This window comes from Prunus dulcis, chromosome 1 (assembly GCF_902201215.1).
Source record: "Prunus dulcis chromosome 1, ALMONDv2, whole genome shotgun sequence".
Classification (NCBI taxonomy): domain Eukaryota; kingdom Viridiplantae; phylum Streptophyta; class Magnoliopsida; order Rosales; family Rosaceae; genus Prunus; species Prunus dulcis.
In genome coordinates this window covers 39,890,484-39,914,247 of record NC_047650.1, presented here as the reverse complement: position 1 = coordinate 39,914,247, position 23,764 = coordinate 39,890,484, and the positions used below count along the sequence as shown (strand labels likewise).

Sequence of the window (23,764 nt, the reverse complement as noted above, 5' to 3'; positions counted from 1 at the left end):
ATTGTAATACTAATAACATATATTACTATTATTATTATTATTATTACATACACATATACTATAATGTACATATATACACGTATATACACATATACATGTATATATATATAAACACATATACATATATAATATATATACATATAGATATATACACGTATATTATTATTATTATAATATACCCATATACACATACATATTAATATTATAATAATAGCATACATGTATATATGTAATATATATATATATATATTATATTATAATATGTATATATATATTATACCCATGTATGTATTATAATATACATACATATATATAAAATATATGTATATGTATTATACCCATGTATATTATAATATACATATATACACCTATATACACTTATATATATATGTTTATATTATTTATAATATATAATATTATTATAATATACATATATACATGTATATACACATATATGTTATATATATATATATTATATGTATGTATATATACATATATATTATATATATTATAAAATACATATATACATATATATAGATATTTTTGAAAAAATAAAAAAATCTAGTCCTAGTCCAAGCATACACCAAACGCAGGATAAATGTTATCCAACTTAGACCAAGCCAAGCCAAGCCAAGACAATCCCTAAACATAGTTCATATCAAGACAGTTCTGTATAACAAACGAGCCCTAAACTTTTGAGGACAAGCAAAAGTAGGGGCTCGCCATTAGAAAGAACGAAAAAAAAAAAAAAGGTTACTGTTTAGGTAGTTGCACTAGGACATCAAGCATTGGACACTCATGAGTAGCAAGTCGGCCATATGAGTACCTTATATGCAACAAACTCACACACAATAATTAATGTTGTGCAAGCAACAAATAATAAATGGCAACACATAAAATAGTTGTAAAGAGAACAATCTCACAAGGCAACACACGAGGTAACGAATGATTGAACAAAAGCTTCTTTATATTGATTGGCAAGAGAGTACAATGTATGATCTTAGGCTATCTCCAGTCATTGGCTATATCTCAAATATAGCCCTAAAATAATGCAAAATCCATTTCTAGTTATGGACTAAACAAAATTGTGGCCAAATTTGGAGGGCCGCATTTGGCCATTTAGCCCTCCAACCAGGCCACATTTAGCCCAGCTTTGGCTTAGGCCAAATTTTTTGTGGGTCCCATACATGTGCTTTTGAAGAAGATAAATTATCAAGTGTGGGTAAAAGCACGAATCATCTCGTGCAAATGCATATCCAACAACCAACAATAAAAGTGTTGACGTCATCAATATATTTTTAAAAGCTTTTTTAAATGTTTTCAATTCGTGTTGTTTAAGAAAAATTTATAAAAAATTATTGGTCATAACCATTGGAGGTTAGACTATTGAAACCCAACTATTTTTTATTATTATAAATGTGGTCACCTTTTTAAATATTTTTAATCAGTAAAAAAATTATCAAAAATTACTAGTCATGACCGTTGGAGGTCAAACCATTGAAACCTATCCTTTAAAAAAAATAAATAAATAATATGTGGTCACCTTTTTAAATGTTTTCAAGTGTTGTTTAAAAAATTAATATTTTGAGGGGCTAAATATTTAGTCATGAACTACATTTAGCCCAATGGCTAGAAATGACCTTACTTATACAAGTGAACTAGCCCAATAATCCGCTGATTAGTCACCTTCCTCTATATAGCATTTTATGCATTTTTACTTGTTGCACGAAGAAACATTACTTGTGCTTGAGGAGTTATAATGACAAAATAAATAAAAAATGCATATTTTTTAATTACTGAAATACCCCCCCATACTCAACCAAAGTGCAAAAATTCAAAAATGGGCGAAACTGCGTTGACTAAAAAATGTATACGTAAAGAAAAGAAAAAGGGGACAAACAACTCTCCCCATACCATCAATAGATTATAGAAGCTTTTTCTTCTGACTGGACTAGAGAGTGTAGAGAGTCTCTCTCTCTCTCTCTCTCTCTCTCTCTCTCTCTCAACCAAATAACCCGTAGGTGCGTGTGCTCTTCAACGCTCTTTGACTCTTCTCTGTTGTCCCTCCTACTCTCATTCTCTATCTCTCTCTTCCGGTCAAAGCCCTCTCTCTCTAAAACCCCTTTGTACGGTTTAGGGTTTAGGGTTTTGGCTAAACCACTCAAGTTTTGGCTAAACCACTCAAATTGGCTAATTTGGCTTGTCATATTTCATAATATGCAATCTGAAATTCACTATAAGCAAAACAATGGTTGAGAAAACCAAAGACCCTAAGAAATGTTCTATCACCGAAGAAGATACAGCCACTCTCTTACAAAGGTCCCGCTTTTTCCTCTCATTTATTGCAATATGTGTGTGTTTGTGATGATTTTGGCACTCTTGGGTTGAGGAGTATGGGAAGTGATATTTAGAGTGCCAAAATCATCTTCCTTTTTTACCTTTTGGGAGTTCCTGTGTATTGGGTTTAATGGTTTTTTTCGTTTTGGATAGGTGCAAGTTTTTTTTAATAGTGAATTGGGTTTAATGGGCTGTTTTGTTTTTTAAAGGGCAGGTGCACGGCAACGACTGTGTTGGCATTGCTACAGGAAGTGGCGCATTGGCCAGAGGCGAAGATTGATTGGATTCGGTTGGTGGCAAAGACTTCAACTGGGATCTCCAATGCCAGAGAGTATCAGATGCTTTGGCGCCATTTAGCTTATCGGGAAGCTCTTGTTGACAAATTCGACAATGGGTCTCAACCCTTGGTCTGTTTCCCTCTTTCTTTCTTTTTTTTTTTTTTTTTTCTTTTTTTCCTCTTGAATTGTAGTTTGTGGTGTTTTCTGCATTCTTTTACATAATGTTTTAAGTTGATAAAATTGTATAAATAGAGTTTTTCTATTAAACCTAGCTTTTTTCTGAGTTCACCCAGCACTTGAATTATTTTTTTGTTTAGTGTGTATTTTAAAAAGAATTTGTATTATAGTGCAAAAGGAGAACAAAGGACATAACACATACATTTTCCTTTTCCATATTGTGAGAGATGTTAAATTTCGCTGGCAGGATGATGATAGTGATTTAGAATATGAATTGGAAGCTTTTCCAGCTGTTTGTGGTGAAGCTTCAACAGAAGCTGCAGCATGTGTGAAGGTATAAAAAAATAATTTCATACTTAATAAATGCCTCTCTTTAGGTTTCTTATTTCAGATCTTCCAGGTGAACCCTTGTTATGGAATGTTTCATGCCTGATGATCTGTTGACTTTAATTACAGTTCCCAGTTGAAGCTACTTTGTCTGTTTTGTATGGAAATCCAAATGGCTATGCTGCTTCTTTGGAAAATCTCCTTTTTATCATTCCCAGTTTGAGTATTTTACAGAGATATTTCACTCCTGCAAGAATTGAGCAAGTTAATATTTAGATTTAGTGTTCAGAAGTTGGAGGAAGCATGTTACCAACATCAAGAGGTAGTCCAGGATTACAAATACTGGATTAAGGTGGTTTTCAGAAAATGATAGTAACTTCTGTGTCTGATTTATGCATATCTGGCTACAAAAAGTAAGGAAGTACTAATTAAAATTTAAAGTCAAAAGAGTAATACTGACGTTGGACAGGTTAGATAACTGGCCTTAAGTTTGATTATATGTTGGGTTGGGTTAAGTTAATGGATCTGTAAGAGTGAGATAAGCAGAGAAAATATGGGGTAGCTTCCAAGAGGAAAATCGCTTACTGGAATTTACTGTGGAGTGGCTAATTTTAGGGTTCTAGCATTTATTTGACAAGCTATTTGGGAAAAAAAGAGGATCTAGAAGAAATTTCAGGTTTACAGTTTAATTGGTTTAAAAGAAATCCTGATTTGGAGTTGCAAGAATACAAGAAAAGCACTCAAATTTTTGCTGTTCATGGTTTGTGAACAATAACTTTGAAAAGGGAAAAATATTGCTTCAGTAAACCAAACCTTAGTTTCATTAATTAAGACTCTACTAATTGATAGGATTACATAGATAGTTATTTACTTTCTTAGCTTTTCCTAATAGTAGTAGGATTTTGACTTAGATTCCTAATTGGCACAGAAAATTAACTCAAAGATCAACTTTTGATGCCCATCACCGTAACAAATCTTAGAAACTACCAAGTAGAAGGATGCATGGCCCATTGTTAAAGCTCATGTCAAGCAATGAAATAATTCAAACCTTGACACAATGAACTTGAATAAATTAAATATTAATATCCCAGCCAATTACTGTGGAACTTATTTTTGGACTAAAAAGTCTTTTTTGAGATTGTAAAACCTGGGTTCCTATTTGAATAAATTTGTTGACATATGCTCATTAGCTGGGGAAGATGGCCTCAATTAATGGACAAGCGTAATGGTGAATCATGCACACAGGAATTCAAATGGTAGTTCGGTATATTGTAACTGTGTTTAAAAGGTTTCACTTTAATACGGTCGGCATTTTCTATATGAAGTTGGCCTCATAGTAGCTGTGTTTAGTTTAGAATCTGCATAGGTTTCAACTTAAATCCATTTTGTCCCAACTTCTGGTCCACGCCAAGGTCGCAGAACATGAAACATTATTGAGTCTTCCTGATCTAGGTTGGTATATCACGGGTTACACATATGTGGACATGTTTTTATGAAATTTATACTATCTCAATTGTTTTGACCTTATTAATTCACTGATCTAGCCAACTTATCTTGTTTGAGTGGTTGTTTTGTTAGGTTCTAATTGCCTCTGGTTTACCAAGTGATTCAAGTCATCGAAACGGCACAACGGTAGAGGCTCCATTGACCATAAATATACCCAATGGCCAGCCATCTAGAACTCATGAAAATTCAGAACCAACTTGTTCAATGCAAGGGAAAAACATTACAGTTCCGGTTTCTGTTAAAAAACAACCCCTTCCTTCTGCAACAACGTCGTCAGTGGCAACTGCTGATGGAGGTGATGCAAATGGATCGGCTAGCAATAGCATGGCTCCTCGAAAGAAAAGAAAAAAATGGTCAGAGGCTGAGGATTTTGAATTAATTGCTGCTGTGCAGAAATGTGGTGAAGGAAATTGGGCAAATATCTTAAGAGCAGATTTCAAAGGGGACAGAACAGCTGGTCAGCTATCTCAGGTTGTTTTCTGTTACCCCAAGTGATTCTTGAAACTTAGGTGCTTGTTCTTTGATTTTTGGTTACTTTTTCATTTTCTTCTTTATATTATACCTTGTAATTTGATGCATCCAAATTGACATAAGAATTTCCTCAGAAGAGAAGAATACAAATGCACCATGTCATGTGGGATCACATAAGCTCTGTGCTGCTTATGAGTATGGTGGGTTGATGAGAGAAATTTGAGTAACCAGAAGAAATTTAGAGAAAAGAAGAACAAAAAGATAATCCGGGGTTGCTGTATTGCAGAGAAATAGATAAATAAAGAGAAGGTATAGATGGAGATATGAAGACACAGCCTTCAAGGCAGTAGACCTTTCAGCAATAATTAATTTTCATTCATCAAAATTTGCTTTACGAGAGCTAACCTTTTACAAGCTTAGGTTGAACAACAAATGACTTCCATAAATACTGAAGCGTCATTAAAGAGTAGAAGAAGACTTTAGAAACTTAAAACTAACTTTGAAATGCCATTTAAAAATGAAATAAATTAACATAAAAATATTTCAAGTGGAAAGTAGACCGCTCTTAAATGGTGTTTAAAATGAAATAAAAGTGGACCATTACGCCATTTGAATATCTGATTGTGTTTTCTTTTCAATCTAGTCTTCTTTTATTCGACCATTAAAAGTATAACATTATGCCACTTCTTTGTTATACTCTATATTTCATGTGTAGCACATGCGTCAATGTGCTGGTATAAGGAAAATTGTAGAATTTCTGTTATCTTATTTAATGTTAGGGAAACCTAGGTTGAGGGCATACATTCTATGGTTATTCTTTAGATAAAATTTTGTGAATGTGATCTATTGTGGTAGACTTATCAAGGGGTAAATCAAGTCTTTAATCTCATTAGTTATAAGTTTTTTTTAAGAGAACTTATAGAACATAACATGAGAAACTGTTTGCAATGTGCCTTTCATGATTGCAAGATTTTGATTGGTTAGGGTAGACCATTTTGTGGGAGTTTATAAATAATGAAATGATTATAATGTAAAGGAAGCACAGAGACCATAATACTACAGCAATCTGTTGTCATCTAGCTCGGTCAGATGTCTGGGTTTTACCCAGTTTTCCCGGGTTCAAATCCCGGCAACGGATTTTCTTGTAACCTAAATATGAAAATCTTGTGAATCATGTAGTATGAGGGTTGTTAAACATAAAAATTAAAAATTTGCTAGTACCTTTTGGAAATAATTTGTTGCCATCTTTTCTTGTTTTTTGTTTTATTTATTTATTTCTGAGTTAGTGGGTACTTAATTTAAAACTCGACCTGTGCTCCAACTTTTACTCTCTTCTTTTTGTTGTGTTTGGAGGTATGAATTTGCACCAATGATTTTTCCTACTAATTTGATGAGTGTATATTACAGAGGTGGGCAATTATTAAGAAGAGGAATCAAGAGTTGAATTTGGGAGGCAACTCGAGTGGTCAACTTTCAGAAGCACAGTTGGCCGCTCGTCATTCATTGTCCGTAGCCCTCAATATGCCAAACCTAACAGCTAAGACAATTGGCACTGGTGATTCTCTCCCCCATTATGCTGTTTTCAATTTACAGAAAAGTACTAATAATTCATATGTTGCTTCTAAAGGACCAAACAAGTCCTGTGATATTTTTAGGGGACCCTCAAGTCCTACCTTTAAACTTCATGTTTCCTCCTTAATATAGTGGCAGCTTCCATTAAGGTTAAGGACAAGATGGATACTTTTCGTTATTACTGAACGGTATTGTTAGAGACTAGGACTTTTTGAAAGTCTTACGAAAAAGACTTCCTAGTCTTTCTTAATGCTAAAGAAGACTTATTGTTACCATTTTAGTTTAGAACACTGCTTGGCTTATTACCTGTAAGGAGCCAATTCCCCCTCACCTGCAGACCAGATCTGACACATACAAAATGACTCATTAAAAGCGCAAAGAAAATAGCTCCTAACAGGTAAGCAAGGAGCCCTTTTTTTTCTTTTTTTTCTTTTTTTTAAAATTTATATGGAAGTGCTTCACCTGTCAAGCAATGTATTTAATATTGTAGCTGCTGCAGTATCCAAGGCTCACTTTCCTATGATTGGGATTTTATTAACCAGGATTTGTTTCCCCATTTGGAAATCTTCACTGAAAAATTTGGCACCTAAGTTAGAATGGACCAAAGCTGATGTAGCCAAACTGAAATAAATGTGAACCTTCTGACTGCTTTATGTACTCTGATTTTTAATTGATATTTTTTTAAATTTTATTTTAGTACTTATGTATGTTTATTCATATCTTGTTTTCTCCTTACTCTTAAACAGCTGGAACAAATGCTCACAATAAGTTTGCTAGAAAAGTTGCAACGAGCAACCCTGTGCTTACTACTGGTGCTAAAGCAGAACCGCAGTCTCAGCAAGACCTTAAACCAACCAAAAAACCATATCAAATGGAATTATTGGGTTCCACGACAAAATCTCAAGTAACCTCCAAGAATACCTTAACAAAACCTAATTGCAATGATGATGATATAGTAAGAGCCATTGCGGTTGCTGCTGGGGCACGCATTGCTTCTCCTTCAGATGCTGCATCACTGCTCAAGGCTGCTCAGGCAAAGAATGCTGTCCATATCATGCCTACAAGTGGTTCTATCCAATCGTCCTTACCTGGTGGTATGTCTACCCACTCAGAGCCTCATCCTAATTTACATATGCGTACCGGCTTGGCTGGTATAACACTTTCCACCCCTCCACCAACTGATGTCACACCCAGTGCCGTACACCCTGGGTCTTCAACAGCTCTCCCTTTGATGAGTCAGCACACTCCAACTAATGGCACATTGCTATCCAGACAGATTAAGGGTGTGAGCTGTAGCCTGGATGCCAAACTTCCATCAAAGCAAGAGGTTAGGACTGAAGAAGGAAGCGTAATTGCTGAGTTGGGATGCACTCCAATAGTGCTGGCCCAAGATGAAGCAGTTATCTCTAGGAACGGACAGGATGAGCAAGTTAAAGATGACAAAGTGGATTCACCTAACCAGAAAGCTGATTTGAAAATTTTAATATCTAATGCTGAGAATGCTGTTAGTTCATTGAACATTGAGAGAGATGAGACTCATCATAAAGCTGTCATAAGTGTACAAGGTGAACAGAGACAAAGTGCAATAGATAATGAGGTTGTGTGTTCGCTCATAGGAGGCGGTGATCCATCTGCAGTTGACAGTTCTGAAAAACCAAGCTTAGCTGAGAAGCAGACAGATCTTCTGGGCACTGTAACAGATGGATGCAATGGAAAACATGTTTTAAGCAAAGAGGAGGCTGGCATTAAGATCAATGGGGAACATGAAGGTTAGAGTATCTTGTGAAGATTGTGGTGTAAATTTTTTACCTTGTTTTTTTCTCACTAGGGGAAAGGGGATTGGAACTTGGGACATCTTCCAATATTGGGAAGAGAAGTGCCAATAGACTAAGAGCTAGTTGGTTTTTGTGGTGTAAAATCTTTGTCAATGATGTAAATTCTTGTCAGTTTTTTATGGTGATAGTATCACAGTTGAACGATGGATTGATATTATTTGTCAATGATGTAAATCTATGTTAATTTTGAATGGTGATGGTCTGCAGTGCATTACAGTATTCAAGTTGACCTTCCTGTTGAATTGGGTGGTTTTTTAATTTGTATAAAGGGGAGGTCCCGTTGTAGCTAAGATATTTACTCCGGAACTAAAGATTTCATAAGAACAAAGAAAAAGGGTGGAAGTCTTTTTCCCTTGAAATTTTTAAAGGGCTGTATTAGTACAAGTAAAAAACGTAGGGTGCATCCATTAGCCATCGATCTCCACTACATGTTGGTATATTCTCTTGTATACAATGGTACATATCCAAACCAGTCGCAAGACCATGACAATGGCACATTGTCCTTACTTTTCCTTCGGCATTGCAACTATCTTCAGTTGCCAGGGATCCACCACGAATCAAAACGATTTCTCCTTTCTTTTCTATGCTACGAGATCTCCTGTTCTGAAATTTCTGGTTTGATCGAAAGTCCTCTAACTTTCTTATCCGCAGACAACCACTCGTTCAGGTCTAAAACTACAGAAATGTCCAACAAAAGTGGTAGCATTTCTCAACTGACGACCAACTTCTAATGGAATCATAAATTTTAAGGCCTTATACACCCTCCAGTAGATCGATATTAGGCTAGGCTAAAATTCATTCCTTCACAGGAAGACAATATAGTAGTAGAATCCAGGTGATCCTAACAAAAACCTCTTCATGTCAACTAAATGAACTTGGATCTGTAAGCCACGAAAATTAGGTGTTGCAGACAGCTTTCTACGTGAAGATTGGCAGGTAAAGTGTGCAATAAGAAAGAAAGAAAAATCATTCCAAGTTATCTTTTTTCAGATTAGCAGTAACCCGATCAATTTCCAATCCCGACTCTAACTGCCAGCATGACATCGATCAATTTAAATATATGCATTCATAATGGAACGGATGGGAACAAGTAAACAACAACAAAGGGATGCATGTTATTATAAACAGGACCTGTGTTCTTTATGATCCATCTGGCTACCAAACACAGTTTGCCCACAAAAAGAGAAAAAGTGATAGATCACTTCCCAATACAATGGCACATCAATTTTGAGAATACAGTAACAACCGCAGAATTATAAACAGGACCTGTGTTATTTGAATTTGGTGACAATGAAAGAGGGCATAAAGGGGAAAATTTAGACTAACCCAAAATTTTAAGAGAAAAGAGCAAAATAGATGGTCGCTGGAACATATAACCAAGCTCCCTAATTACTCTACATGCTAATATCTAATCCGGCTTAGTATCACTTTGACTGAGCACTGTCCCTCCTGTTCTTAAATGCACAGCATCCATCCCAGGAGAAAAAAAGGGAGTTTAAGAAGTTCAATGTTACCAATGGGCAACTTCTTCCAGTGATTTTCAGGGTGTCCCGCAACCCATCCTGCAAGGCTTGCAGAAATTATGGAGATATGGCAAATTAGGAAGCAAGAGATGCTTGTTTCTTCCCTGTTTTTCCCTGACTGCTTTTCTCTCCTCCCTTTATCATTCTGGAGAGGATATCAGCTTGTTTTGTGTTACCCTCTTGATTTAGGCTCTTAATCAAATCCTCAGTGCTACTCCAATCGGTGATCCCTCCTTTCTCCATTAGTTTACACAATATTGAGTATGCATTAAGAGTCTTCCCTGATGCTAAGAGAGCATCCAACACTTTATCATAGCTTGAGAAATCTACACTGCAATCTCTCTCAAGGCAAAAATCTAACAGCTTGAGAGCGGCAATTGTTTTCCCTTTGTCAGCAAGAACAGATAGAAGGCTGTCAAACTGAAGGGCACACCCACTTTGCATAAGTAGATCAATTCGTCCCAGTGCTTCCTCAACATGACCTCTCATAAAGAGGGCTTCCAAAATCTTGGCAACCAAATCCATGTTCTCCATCACCCCCTTCTCTACCATACTCTTCATTACTCGGCTTGCAGTTTGAACCCTCCCATCTTCAAATAGACTCTCTATCACTGACCTGAACAGCGATGACTCCGGAATATGCCCACCTTCAATCATACTATCCAAAGCAGTTTTAGCATCAGCTGGTTCACCTTTACTCAGGTAGCTCTTAATGAGCAGAATGTAAGAATCTGCTTCTCCAGGGATCCCTCTCCTATTCATGATCCTTAAAATCTCAAAAGCAGAATCAGAATTCCCTTCTTTTGCATGCCCACGGAGCAAATTATTGAAGGCAACTGAATACTCAACACCCTTTTTCATCAACTGCCGGAAAAAGGCTTCAGCTTTCCCTGTCTGCCCATGGTTGCACAAATACTCAATCATTGGGTTAAAAGCACTAGGCTCCAACTCAATAGAATTCTGAGGCCTCAAAATAATTTCTTTCTCAATAAGCTTATCCAGCAACTTCACTGCTTGATCATACACCCCAGCCTTGCAAAAGTTTTCAATCAGGATACCATAATGACCAGCCTCAGTAGGAATTCTCAGCCGAATCATTGCCTTGAGCACATAAGCAGCTGCATCCATATCCCCAGACTTGCACTGTAAAGATAACAATCTCTCAAAGATTGAATTATCAATTGGAGCAATATACTTCGAAACCATCTCCATTAACACCTTGTGAGCTGCATCCTTTTTCTCTGCATCACAAAGCCCCGGAAGTAAAGTCGAAAAGGTGACAGCATTCGGCCTAATACCAAAAGACTTCATCTCCCCAAACAACCTCAAACCATCATCAACTCTCCCAACAGAAACATACCCTTTAATCATGGTGGTATAACTTATCACATTAGGTTCTATATTCCTCCCCTTCAACTCTACAAACAACTGCTCAGACTCATCCATCTTATCAACCCGAATGTACCCATGAATCATGGTGTTATAAGTAACAAGATCAGGAGAAATTCCTCTACTTTTCATATCCTCAAAAAACCGCTTGGCGGTCTCTAACTTCCGGCTCTTTAGGAAACCCCAAATCATAACATTATAAGTATGCCTAGTGGGCTCTATTCCCTCACTCAACATGGCATTAAAGTACCTCTTGGCCATCATACACCGACCCCAACGCAAGATAGCCTTATACAGAGCCTCATAGGACTTGAGACTTCTCTCCACACCCAATTCCTTCATTTTAATGAATAACTTAACAGACTCTTGAATAATGCAACCCTTATCAGACTTACCATAGCCATCAATGAGCCCAATGAAGAGGTCCTCGTCCAACTGCACACCCTTCTTGGGCATGTCCAATAGGATACACCGGGCATGGTTGAGCTTCGAATTTCGGCTCAGAATCTCAATGATCTTCAAATGGGTCTCGCGGTCGTGTTTAAACAACCCGGATCGCTCAACCCACCTGAAGAACTGGAGCGCATGCTCCCAGCTCCGAGCGCCGTGCAATACATTCCACACAAGGTTGTGGTCGAATTCGGGTACCAAATTCCGGATCGAGTTCTGTAACCGGGTTGTCCAGACCCGATTCGCCATCATTCTGCAGATGATGTCCTCTATCTTTTCTGCGTTTCGAGTTCGATGCTGCCTAGCTTTTGGGACATGGGTCGGGGTCACTGATCCATCTTGCGGGTTTGGGGTTTCGGTTGAGGCTCCGGTTGCGGCTTCGGTTGAGCTGAAGAGGCAGAAAAGCGTGAGGGTCTGAGGGTTCGAGGGTCGAGGTCGCCATTGGAAGGGTTTAGAGAGAGAAATGTAAGCCATTGATGGCATGGCAAAGGGTTTGAATGTGTGAAATGGGAAGTAGGGATTGTGGGAGTGTAAGAATGTGAGAGTGAAGATCACAGAGCGCGAGGACTGTCGTTCTCACTTGTTAGGGTTTAAGCAGGATTCAAAGAAATATGGGCTTTTTCAATTCAAACATTTGATTTGGGCCACACAAACATAAGAATGCGTTTTGAAGGCTCTAGCCCAATTGTTCAAAAAGGTTGATCATGGGCAAAAACCATTTCTACATATTTCCAAGGGCTGGTTTAGCAGTGCTTTCAAATTAGTTACTTGCTCAAATGAGGGAGGGAGGGACGTAGTAGAAGTGAGCAACTGTAAGCAACATATACCTAAAGAAAAAACGCTTAGACTATAATGAGGGCTAAGTTATAAGGGGTAAGTTATAAGGGGTTCAGTTTATAGCCATCAGATCAATCCAAGGGCTGGGGAGAATTGAGATTAAGTTTCACAATTGGGTAGGTGGGGAACCCAAACCCGAATTGAATATCCAGCACGTCCAAAAGAAGAAGAAGAGGGAAACAGGACCGAAAAAGAAGCAGAAGAGGCAAATTCGAAGTCTGAACAGAAAACACTCTCTCTCTAAAACCCAGAGGTCTGAGAAACCAATGAAGGCAACGGCTAACGACAGTTGAAGGCAACGATTCGCCACTCACGTTCTCCAGACCCTGAAAAAGTAGTTATTTTGAGTAGAAGGGGAAAAGTGTGGATTCCAAATCAGTGAAGGGGCGAAGCAGTTGAAGGGGAAGGAGAGAAGCTGTATTCGTTGGAAGTGGTAGGTTCCATTTGTGGAGCAAAGAAACAGAAACACCCCACACAGACGCCTTGCAATAACCAGCATTTGGTGAGTAATTTATGGAATTTGAGTTTAGGGTTAGAGTAATGGTTTTCCCCAATTTGTACCATAAATTTTGTTAGATTTGGCATCTCTTCGTTGTGCTTCAGTTGCATGTTAATTTTTGCTTGGGTATATGTTAAAAAAATAATGAAAATCAAGTCAATAACAAGTGACTAACATGTCAATAATGATGTGAATAGATAATGGTGTTGAATTGGAGGAGGCCCTCAAAACCTTCCACATTTGAAGCAGTGCATAGTGCAGATTATCTCTCTGGCGCTAGAATATGTATATATATATATATATATATTTTCAAATAAATATGATTTCCTCTGTTACTAAATTTGCCTGAGAAACATGAGAAAAGATAATAATAAACTCATGAATAGAAGTGCAAAGCATTTGATGAGTAATTTATGGAATTTGAGTTTGGGGTTAGAGTAATGGTTTTCCCCAATTTGTACCATCAATGTTGTTGGATTTGGCATCTCTTCTTTGTGCTTGAATTGCATGTTAATTGTTGCTTGGGTATATGTTAAAAAACGAATGAAAATAAAGTCAATCACATGTCAATAACATGTCAATAATGATATGAATAAGATAATGGTGTTGAATTGGAGGAGGCCCTCAAAAACTTCCACATTTGAAGCAGTGCAGAGTGCAGAGTGCAGAGTCCCTCTCTGGCGCTAGAATTTATATATTATTTGAAATAAATAGTATTTCATTTGTTACTAAATTTGGCTATGATAAATGAGAACAGATAATAATAAACTGATGAATAAAAGTGCAAAGCATTTGAAATAAAGGTTGATCTATGACGATTGTGGCTGACTGAAGAAAAAGCTAGAAAGAAAGATGAAATCTGACAATTGCTTAGCAAGCAGATAGCAGAGTAGATGCTTTGCTTTGCTTCCTTCCACTATATTTCTTATTTATGTAGTTTGTGTTGTGTATGAAATGACAATAATTGTGATGTGTGTGAAGTGCAGAACTTGCCTAGATTGCACTCACACGAGTATGGATCCATAAATAAAACAGGTGAAATTGTTTGTAATTCACATAAGCATTGCATTAACATGTATTTGCACAAAATGTGTCACATTGCGTTGATGATGTTAAAGCCTGTGATCAGTAATCCCTATGCTCATGTACTTTGTAAAATTTGTAATGTGCCTGGTTGACTAGTTGTGATTGTGCAAATACATGGTAGTATATGTGTTCACGTTATTTCACATTGTATTTGAGGAAATGGGATCCAACGTGGAGCTGGTATGGCCAGAGGCAGAGGCATATTCGTCACGGGTGAACAACTGCTCACATGCAAATTCATCTCTAGCTGCACTTCGAGCGAAGTTGAGTGCAGAACAATTAGAACAATTCAAGACATCATGCTTTGGCCATCTTCTGAATATAGATAAGATTCAGTTTAGCGGGCAGATTGTGCATGGGGTTGTGTTGCGTAGAGTAGCGGGGCAGGGTGTGAAAGACTTGGATGGACTGAGTTTCTTATTAGGGTGTGACGTTGCTCAGTTCACTCGTCAGGATTTCTGTTTGATCACAGGGCTTCGTTTTGGGGAAGTGCCTGAAGTTTCCAGTGGAGAGAGTGATGAAATCAGACTTCAGAAAAGATATTTTATAGACGAAGGAATTACATGCAATGCTTTAGAAGAAGCATTTCTGAGGTGCACAGGAGGAAGATGACATCTACAAGCTAGCTCTTGTTTACTTTGCTGAGTTAGTGGTTTTGGGAAGGGACAAACATTTGAACATCAATCTAAATTACCTGACCCTTGTAGAGGACTTGGATGCGTTCAACAGGTATCCGTGGGGTTCGGTGTCCTTTGACAAAACCCAAGACAGTCTATTTTCTGCACCAACAAAGTATGTGAAAAGCTTTGAAAATGAAGAGGGAAGAGGGAAGGGGAAAAGTAAGGTAACGGGAACAAGCCGGAGAAATGAGAAGGGCAAGAAGGATAAGCATGGTGAAGCGCAAAGGAGTGGCTGGAGTTTTAAAGGTTTCACGTATGCTTTCCAGGTACATGGTAATAATGTTCATGTCAGTTATGTTTTGTTTATCTTTAAAACATAAATAATGACTTTTGTCCTTTGAATTGTGTAGATTTGGGTATATGAATTAATTCCAAGAATGGCGGACCTGAATTACTGCAAGGTTGTTGATCCGACCGCTGTCCCGCGTATTTTGCGATGGAGAACTACTACGTCTGTTCCAGAGATGAGAAAGTTGAACAATTATTTTTTCCAGAGCAAAGAGGTTTGGTTTGCAGCCCTTGGAACTATTGATAAGATTGAATGAAATTATAAAGTAGAATGATTTAATATGACTATTGTCTGTATTCTGAAACAGTCAGTTCAGTTGCGGCCGCTATGTCCGAGTGAAGAGGAAATGAGACAGCCATATTGGAGTTGGCCACAGGATCGCCCTGCGGTTGTCTCGGCAGAGTCAATTCCTTCTTCATGTGGTGATCTTGATGAGTTGAACAAGGTGGTAAGCTTGTTGAGGTCCGAGTTGTTTCAAGTAAAGCGGGAAAAAGACGTCCTTCACTTAAAGGTCATACGGATGGAAAAACTGTTGGACCAATGTTTAGGTCCTCAGTTTGAGCAGGAAGTAAGGAGGGACCTAGCTTTACTGAAACAGAGGACGAATCGCTGTGTCGTCTCACATCTATTTAAAGGATATGGGGGATATCCGGAAATGGATGACCTACTTCAACAGGATGAAGGGCCAAGTAACATAAATGAGGGGGAGGAAAAGGAAGATGAAGGGATTGAAGGGGGTGAAGGGCCAAGTTATAGAAATGAGGGAGAGGAAAAGGAAGAGGAGGGGATTGAAGGGGGTGAAGGGCCAAGTAATACAAATGAGGGAGAGGAAAAGGAAGAGGAGGGGATTGAAGGGGGTGAAGTGCAAGGAAAACCAAGTGAGGTAGAGGAAGGGCAAAGGAAAACAAGTGAAGGAGAGCAAGTGCAAGTAAAAAGTAGCAAAAGGAAAAAAGCCCAAAGACAGAGCAGTGAGGGAGAGGAAGTGAAAAGAAAAAGCAGTAAGGGAGGGAAACTGCAAAGGAAAAAAAAGGAGGGCAAGGAAGTGAAAAGACAAAGAAGTGAGGAAAAGGAAGTGCAAAAAAACCAATGTGAGAAAGAAGATAATGAAGTCATGTTGCTTGGGGGTGACATTGGCGAGAGCACGGAGGGGACACAGCTTGAGTTTAGTATCCGGGACATTGATTTGGATCAACACACAGCTGTGCTATCTAAGTTGAACGTCTGGTTGAATCATAACGGTAAAGCTTCCGCACAAGGGGTCCAATTAAGGAAAAGGAAGAGGATCATTCCGAAGTGGAAGATCATTGAAGCCAGTGAATTGGTTCCAAAAACTGCGGCACAGACAACCGGACTGAAGACGTTAGACCCAATGAAGGCGATTCCCCATGATGATCTGGTTAATTTGCTGAAACTTTGTTGGGAATGGCGCCAGGACCCAAAGTAAGTCCCTTGCAATTATAAGATAGAAGCATGACTGTATATAATTTTTAATATTGGCCATTTTCTAAAACTGTTTTATATTCATAGTTTGGTGATGCAATTTGGAAACGTGGAAGCTGAGATTGAATTCTTGGCTTCCCTCGTGAAAGCTGATGGTTGGCTGAAAGGAGATGTAAGTGTAATTGATTATGCATTTGTTTTAATGTCCATAGATTATGAGATTGACAAGAAAAACATGTTGCAGCACCTTGATTTGGGGTTGTATCTCATGCGGAAGCGACAACAACAGTTGGAGGATGTTGAAATAGCTGACTGGACAACCACCGATGTTTTTTTTATGGTATGTCATCGGCCTTGACCAAGTGCCGTTAATAATTACACATTTTCCATACACACCTTTATCGGAGGTGTTTAACCATTGATTGTTTTGTATTTCACAGAATCACATAAGTACTTGCTTTGCGGAGAATAAAAGGAAAAAACAGCAGGTTGGGTGGAAAATCAGAAAAAGTTTACTAAACGTTGTAAATGGGAAGGTTCCTCCGTGTGGGATGGATTGGCAGAACGTCTATAAGGTGTATACCCCATTTATGTTGACGAAGCACAAGCATTGGGTGGCTGTAATGATTGATCTGGTATTGTGTGAAATCAAAGTGTACGATTCAAAGGTTTCACTAATTCCAGATGACATCGTAAAGGAAGAACTCGCCCCGCTATCAATTACGCTTCCAAATCTTCTCAACACCATCGACTTTTATGAAGAAGGTGTTTATGCAAACAATTGCAGCCGAGATTGGTGGTGTCTGTGGCCAATAGAGCGTGTGGATGTTCCACAACAGTCTAATGAGTAAGCACAACTTTTTATTTATTTTTATTACTTTGAATTGTCAATTACGTTAGAATGTCATTAGTTGAATTGATCGAGTTCTTGTTTTGCTTCAGAGGCGATTGTGGCATGTTTGTGTTAAAGTACATTGAGCTTTTCAGCGCTCAGCTTCCGTTAGCTACTTGCACCTCGCACAACATGCCTTTTTTTTCGGTTGAAATTGGCTGCGGAGATAACAAGGGGAGATGCTTACTTCCCATGATATTGGTTGAAGATGACAAATGGTACATCAGAAGGTTTTGGGAATGTCCTTTCTCAAACTAATGTAAATACACAATATTCTCGTACGGGTCTTTTCGAATTGTACCGCTAACTCCTCCATGACATTTACATGTTTGTTAACCAAACTGCATTTAATTGGAATGTTAAGACTGCATATGTGAATTGGGATTTGAACATGGCCTTTTAAGTGTATTACATCATTGCAATGCCATATGTCATTGTTGATGCAAGCCACCATTAATCGCAATGTGTTGCATCATAATAGGTGTCTAAATATGCGAAAGGTTGTCGGCAGCTCAGTACCATAAAAGTAGAAAGAAAGACAATATACACCAAAATGAACAACAATTCACTTGCGTTTCGACAAGCAATACACACACAACAGACAAACAATATACACAAAATTGGCCTGCCATATACAGACAATAGACATGCAATATACACACAGTAGACATGCAATATACACACAATAGACATGCTTTGATACACACAGTATACATGCAATATACACAAAAGAGACATGCAATATACACAAAATAGACATGCAATAACGATGCACTATACTTCAGTCCCCAAGTACACCAACCATAAGGAAGTCGTATTGAATACGATATTAAACTGAACAGTTGTTCTTCCTACTAAAAGAAAGAATAAGGTCCGTTTCCCCCCTTCATTCTTACTTGAGTGATACTTGTGGCCCCAATAAACATCCAATATTGGGGCAATGATATTCCATATACATTCAGCAAACTATCAATAAACCTTCAATAAACATTCAATATCGGTTCTATAACATGCCAAATACATGCAGTTACTAATAATAAAGAAGGAAACACTCCTCTTCGCTTCAATAAACATTCACTATTTGGTCAATAACTTGCGAAATATGAGATTATAATAATAAATAATCCTTCAATAAACATGTCAACCATCAATACATTGTCAATAAAATTTCAATATCGGAGCAATAAAAACAAATTAATGATTCGTATGATTTTATCGTATTGGCCCTGTCTTGGGATTTTATCGTCTTCGTTATTACTTGGTTTTTGAAACTAAGTGTTGGAACGTTTTTGCGTGTTTTGAAACAAATTAATGCATTTGTTGAAATTCATAATAATCCACGTATTTGAAGAACAAATATTACAAAATGGGTTTAGGGTCTCATTGGTGGTGCGTGCAACATGTCTTGTGCGGGAGAACTTTCACAAACTAGGAGAAACCGTGCAGTTAAATGATCATTAACAGAACAAATAAAATGACAATTGATACAACTAATAAAACTAGTACCAAGTCCTTAATGGACTTCAGCATGTTCAGCACTCTAGCATCATACGTGTCATCTTGATGTTCTGCTTCAGCGGAGGTTACATCAACCCATTCGAATCCATTGCAACTGGTGGCTCCCTAATTGCAGGCATCATATATGGAAAATAATTACGTCAGAGTTAGACATAGGTGTCTTTTCACCCACATACATATTCTTTAAATTAAAACTTACATAGGAGGTTAGACACTTCCAGAATGGCTTCCCTCGATTTTTTTTCAGATTTTGAAACCCGAAGCACCATTGTAGCTCCACAATAGTGACACCTCTTTGTTTGAGCGGGCGATGAAGACGAAGACATGTTCAATCTTCTCAGTTGTAACTCTTCTCACTCAGATCTTCTCACTGAAACCTCTTCGGACTCATACCTTCTCACTCATAGTTGTGATTCATACCCCTTCACTCATAACCCTAAACTTGTAACTCATCTCTCTCTCATCTCTGCCCAAATCGAGTTATATTTATTTTTTTTGGGATAATTTGGTGGGTTGGTCACGATGTCGACACATGTACCGTCAGCATTGTGACATCTCTTAGCCCGAAAAGCAAAATAAACTACTTCACTACCAATTATAATTTCTGAAAAATGAGGGGACAGTGCTTAAAATTATTTATTTTATTTATATTTCATTAAGGCAACTAGTTGGATAAGAATCCGTAATTATTGGTTCCATTTTAATAACATTACTAGGGGTAGTTGGGTGTGGGAAAATGGAAAAGTATATGATGGGACCTTCTGTCACTAGTCAGTAATCCATCACATTTGTATCAATGAATTTGATAGTGGGATAATCCCAAATATGGCTATGCAAACAGCGATTTAATTAACTTTTTGACTGTCTGACTCTGTATGCACCGTTTTGACGTTTTCCCTTCCTTTGTCTTCAGTTTTAATTCACTTCGGTTCAGTGTCTTTGAAAACGGTCAACTTCGAAATATCCCACCTGGAAACACCTTTTCAAAACACTATAAATCATCCGCTAAAACAAAACGTGTACCCCAAATATTCTCGTTTTGCACCTCTGCCACTCCTCAAATCGTTCCATTCCAAAAACTATTGAATGAATTCGAAACACTTCACTACAATCGGAGGAAAGAGAAGGAAGCATGTCCATTTGGATATGCCCCAAGCCTTCATCCCGGAGTCCGCTTGGTTTCAAGTGATGTTATACGTGGCAACCGAATCATCGGAAGATCTCTTCCGTATGGCATCTGTGTGCCCATTGTTCCAAACTTTGGCAAACAGTCCACAAGTGTGGAACACCATTTCAATGGCAAAGTACCCATACCATCCTATCTGGTACCGTGCCAGACCTGCGGTCCAGCATTTCTTGGAACAATGCAGGGCTTGCGATAACCCTGAGTCCATATTTAGAGAAGCATTCGATATTTTTTTCAAGCACGGTAAGGTGGAAGCGTTGTATGGGATGCGCACTGCAGCCACGGCAGGCCATATGGAAGCGGCTTATGTAGTTGGACTACTTGGTATGTCCGAAATTGGTCAGTCAAAAGAGGATGCATTACAATTCTTGTGTTCTTTGAATCAGCGTAACAACATTGATATGAAAGGAACCAGGGATGCTTTGACACGAAGATTAAACACAACATGTGTTGCAACACATATCGTAGATATGTTTGACTATGGGAAGATTAAGTTTAATCGCTGCAGCGCTTGTAACAACAATGAATGGTATTTTGTTATTCAAGGCTGGCCTAGTGAAGACAAGATAAATCCTGCCTTCTGGACTTGTTGCAATCGATGCAAATGGCACCGTGAGAGTATTTTTTGGTCCAAACTGATGCGTGAGTATGTTGTGCGAGGGAATCACGTTTTTTTGCATTAGTTTGAGTACGAATTTACGGTTTTGATGCATTGTGGACTTGCTTCTCTTCACTTCTAGGTTGGCTGGCTACGTTGTACATATGTTGTATAAATGTTGTTTAAAAGTTGGTATTTTGTCATAAACCGTTTTATATATAAATGTATAATATTTATTAGATAGGGGAATTATTACTTACATCATAGACGGCTAGGATTGATATTTTATTGACACAGATATTTTGCTCACCGACCCCAATCTTCATATTTCGTAAACGAAAAGTCATGCATGGAGTAAATAGGTGTCTTTTCACCGGTGCTTGGGAATGACATTTTCCCACTCTGCAATGAAGGATTTGGTTACACGTTTCTTAAGCAAAAGTTGAACACTGATTGACGTTGAATAACCTACTTTTTTTTTGTGGAAGGACTACAATGGATGACTTGTATATTTCCATCTTATGTTTCAAAACATCCCTTAAACCTAAAAATGACACAGATATTAACAAATTGAAGAACAAGTTGGACTCAATATAATTAACAAAGGGACAGCGTAAAAAGTAATATCATAATAATTCTAATAATTGTGGATAAATAATAAGAACATACTAATGTAGCATAAACATGAAACAGGGAATTCAATAGGAAGATGAAATCTTAATAAGTTCGTAGCAATTTTAGGGTCGTTTTTCTTATTTTTTTGTATTTCGTTCTGATTTTTCCAAGAAAAAGGAATAAAATAATAATTTAGGGTAAAATGGGAGGATGTGGCCATGTGGACTGACGTACACTTGTGCAACTGCTGAAAGGTGACCGGCTGAGATTGCGCCAGGTGTCTTTTTGCAATTAGGGTTGGCTATTTTCGTGGAAAAAGGCATCAGAATACGTAATAAATAGTTGGAAATTCATGAAAAAGGTTGGGAAAATTACCCGGGCCTCCTTGTGACGTCATAAAACTAGGACAACCTAGAAATCATCCGTCTTGCAATTAAATAATCCTAATTGTTTAACATAACTCACTTTGCTCTTAACCCTAAGTATTGATGTTTGTTAACTTCAACTTCAATAACCTACTTCAACAAGCATCTCCCGTTAATGTTCGGAATAATTTTTAAAACTGCGTAACAATGAATCGGAGAATTCAGCAAGGGAGATGGAGTGTCAATGAGATGGTAGCAATTTTCGGAATATTTTTTATATTTTTTGTGTAATTAGTTCTGATTTTTGTAAGAAAAAGGAATAAAATAATAATTTAGGGTAAAATGGGAGGATGTGGCCATGTTGACTGACGTACACTTGTGCAAGTGGTGAAAGGTGACCGGCTGAGATTGCGCCAGGTGTCTTTTTGGAATTAGGGTTGGCTATTTTAGTGGAAAAATCCTTGATAATAGGTAATAAATAGTAGGAAATTCCTAAAAATGCCCCAAAAATTACTCCGGCCTCCTTGTGACGTCATAAAACTAGGAGAACCTATAAATCATTCGTCTTGCAATGAAATAATCCAAATTGTTTTACATAACTCACTTTCCTCTTAACCCTAAGTATTGATGTTTGTTAACTTCAACTTCAATAACCTACTTCAACAAGCATCTCCCGTTAATGTTCGGAATAATTTTTAAAACTGCGTAACAATGAATCGGAGAATTCAGCAAGGGAGATGGAGTGTCAATGAGATGGTAGCAATTTTCGGATATTTTTTATATTTTTTGTGTAATTAGTTCTGATTTTTGTAAGGAAAAGTAATAAAATAATAATTTAGGGTAAAAAGGGAGGATGTGGCCATGTTCACTGACGTACACTTGTGCAAGTAGTCATAAGTGACGGGCTGAGATCGCGCCAGGTGTCCTCTTGCTATTATTTTGGCTTTTTTAGTGCAACAATTTGTGGAAATAGGTAATAAATTATACGAAAATCCAAAATTTGCCCGGATAATGACAAAATCAAAATTATTTGTACATAACTCACTTTCCTCTTAACCCTAATTCACGTTAACACGTATATTTCGGATAATATTCGATATATAATTTGTAATAATACAATAATTAGTTTCACTATATACAATAATATGTTTTGTTATAAAAGTTGAACATAAATAATAATTGCACATGCTTTGAAGCCATCATTGCAACTACGCCTAGACCTTTCAAGACGTCTTTTCGTATTCAATAAGTTGTCCACATGCAACTGCACCTAGAGTTTTAAACACGTCAGAGGTATTCAATAAGTTGTCCACATGCAACTGCACTTAGAGATTTGGTTACACGTCAGAGGTATTCAATAAGTTGTCCATATGACGCCGCATTGGGAATCAGTAATATATTTTCAATCATGTCCAATCACATAAAATAATGCCATACTTTTTCTCAATAACCTCACATTCGTCTTGCAATTTTAAAACCCTTAATGAATATTTGTCCTAGTCTATATGAGTGTTTATATATTCAGTCTGCATTTTTTTCACAGTATATGTTAACTTTTAGAGGGATTCCACAAACATAAAATATAAAGAAAGCAAGAAATAGTAGGAGATGAACCAGTACAAAAAACAATATATAAATGGTACATAATAATTCCATAACCTTGTCACAAACGCACTCACAAAAGGTTTTCCATAAACCTTGTCCTAACATATAATAAATAAAGGCAACATTGCATATGATGCAACCATGTCCAAATCTGATACGTGATCAAAAAAAAATGGACATGGCAGCAACATATGACTGAAGTAGATGGGCTCTTTGCATCTTCTGTTTTTGTAATTAAGGACATCAAAATATTAAGGTTTAAATCTTCCATAGTAGTTAGCATCAAAAT

General features: G+C 37.5%; 3 protein-coding genes across 5 annotated transcripts; 2 read left to right on the top strand and 1 right to left on the bottom strand.

Moving 5' to 3' along the window:
* The first annotated feature begins 1,924 nt into the window (after positions 1–1,924).
* LOC117614856 lies at positions 1,925–8,722 on the top strand. 3 transcript variants are annotated; one of them, XM_034343773.1, is made up of 6 exons: positions 1,925–2,319; positions 2,552–2,744; positions 3,040–3,126; positions 4,698–5,096; positions 6,504–6,651; positions 7,415–8,722. In XM_034343773.1, exons 1-6 carry the CDS (start codon positions 2,249–2,251, stop codon positions 8,440–8,442), a joined length of 1,926 nt encoding a protein of 641 aa, XP_034199664.1. In that variant the 5' UTR covers positions 1,925–2,248; the 3' UTR covers positions 8,443–8,722. The 3 variants fall into 3 exon arrangements, with proteins under 3 accessions (XP_034199664.1, XP_034199665.1, XP_034199666.1); XM_034343774.1 differs by having other exon boundaries at positions 2,547–2,744; XM_034343775.1 differs by lacking the exon at positions 3,040–3,126.
* Positions 8,723–9,594: 872 nt separating this feature from the next.
* On the bottom strand, positions 9,595–12,500 carry LOC117616252 (pentatricopeptide repeat-containing protein At2g37230). Its single transcript, XM_034345500.1, has one exon. It carries the CDS (start codon positions 12,346–12,348, stop codon positions 10,102–10,104), a length of 2,247 nt encoding a protein of 748 aa, XP_034201391.1. The 5' UTR covers positions 12,349–12,500; the 3' UTR covers positions 9,595–10,101.
* Positions 12,501–20,252: 7,752 nt separating this feature from the next.
* LOC117619903 lies at positions 20,253–20,975 on the top strand. Its single transcript, XM_034349963.1, has one exon. The coding sequence runs from the start codon at positions 20,253–20,255 to the stop codon at positions 20,973–20,975; it is 723 nt and encodes a 240-aa protein (XP_034205854.1).
* The last annotated feature ends 2,789 nt before the right edge of the window (positions 20,976–23,764 follow it).

Coding starts and splice junctions, on each gene's coding strand:
- LOC117614856 (XM_034343773.1), top strand. CDS start 2,249: ATGGTTGAGAAAACCAAAGACCCTAAGAAATGTTCTATCACCGAAGAA. Junction 2,320..2,551: donor ACAGCCACTCTCTTACAAAG/GTCCCGCTTTTT, acceptor TTTAAAGGGCAG/GTGCACGGCAACGACTGTGT. Junction 6,652..7,414: donor AGCTAAGACAATTGGCACTG/GTGATTCTCTCC, acceptor ACTCTTAAACAG/CTGGAACAAATGCTCACAAT.
- LOC117616252 (XM_034345500.1), bottom strand. CDS start 12,348: ATGCCATCAATGGCTTACATTTCTCTCTCTAAACCCTTCCAATGGCGA.
- LOC117619903 (XM_034349963.1), top strand. CDS start 20,253: ATGCCCCAAGCCTTCATCCCGGAGTCCGCTTGGTTTCAAGTGATGTTA.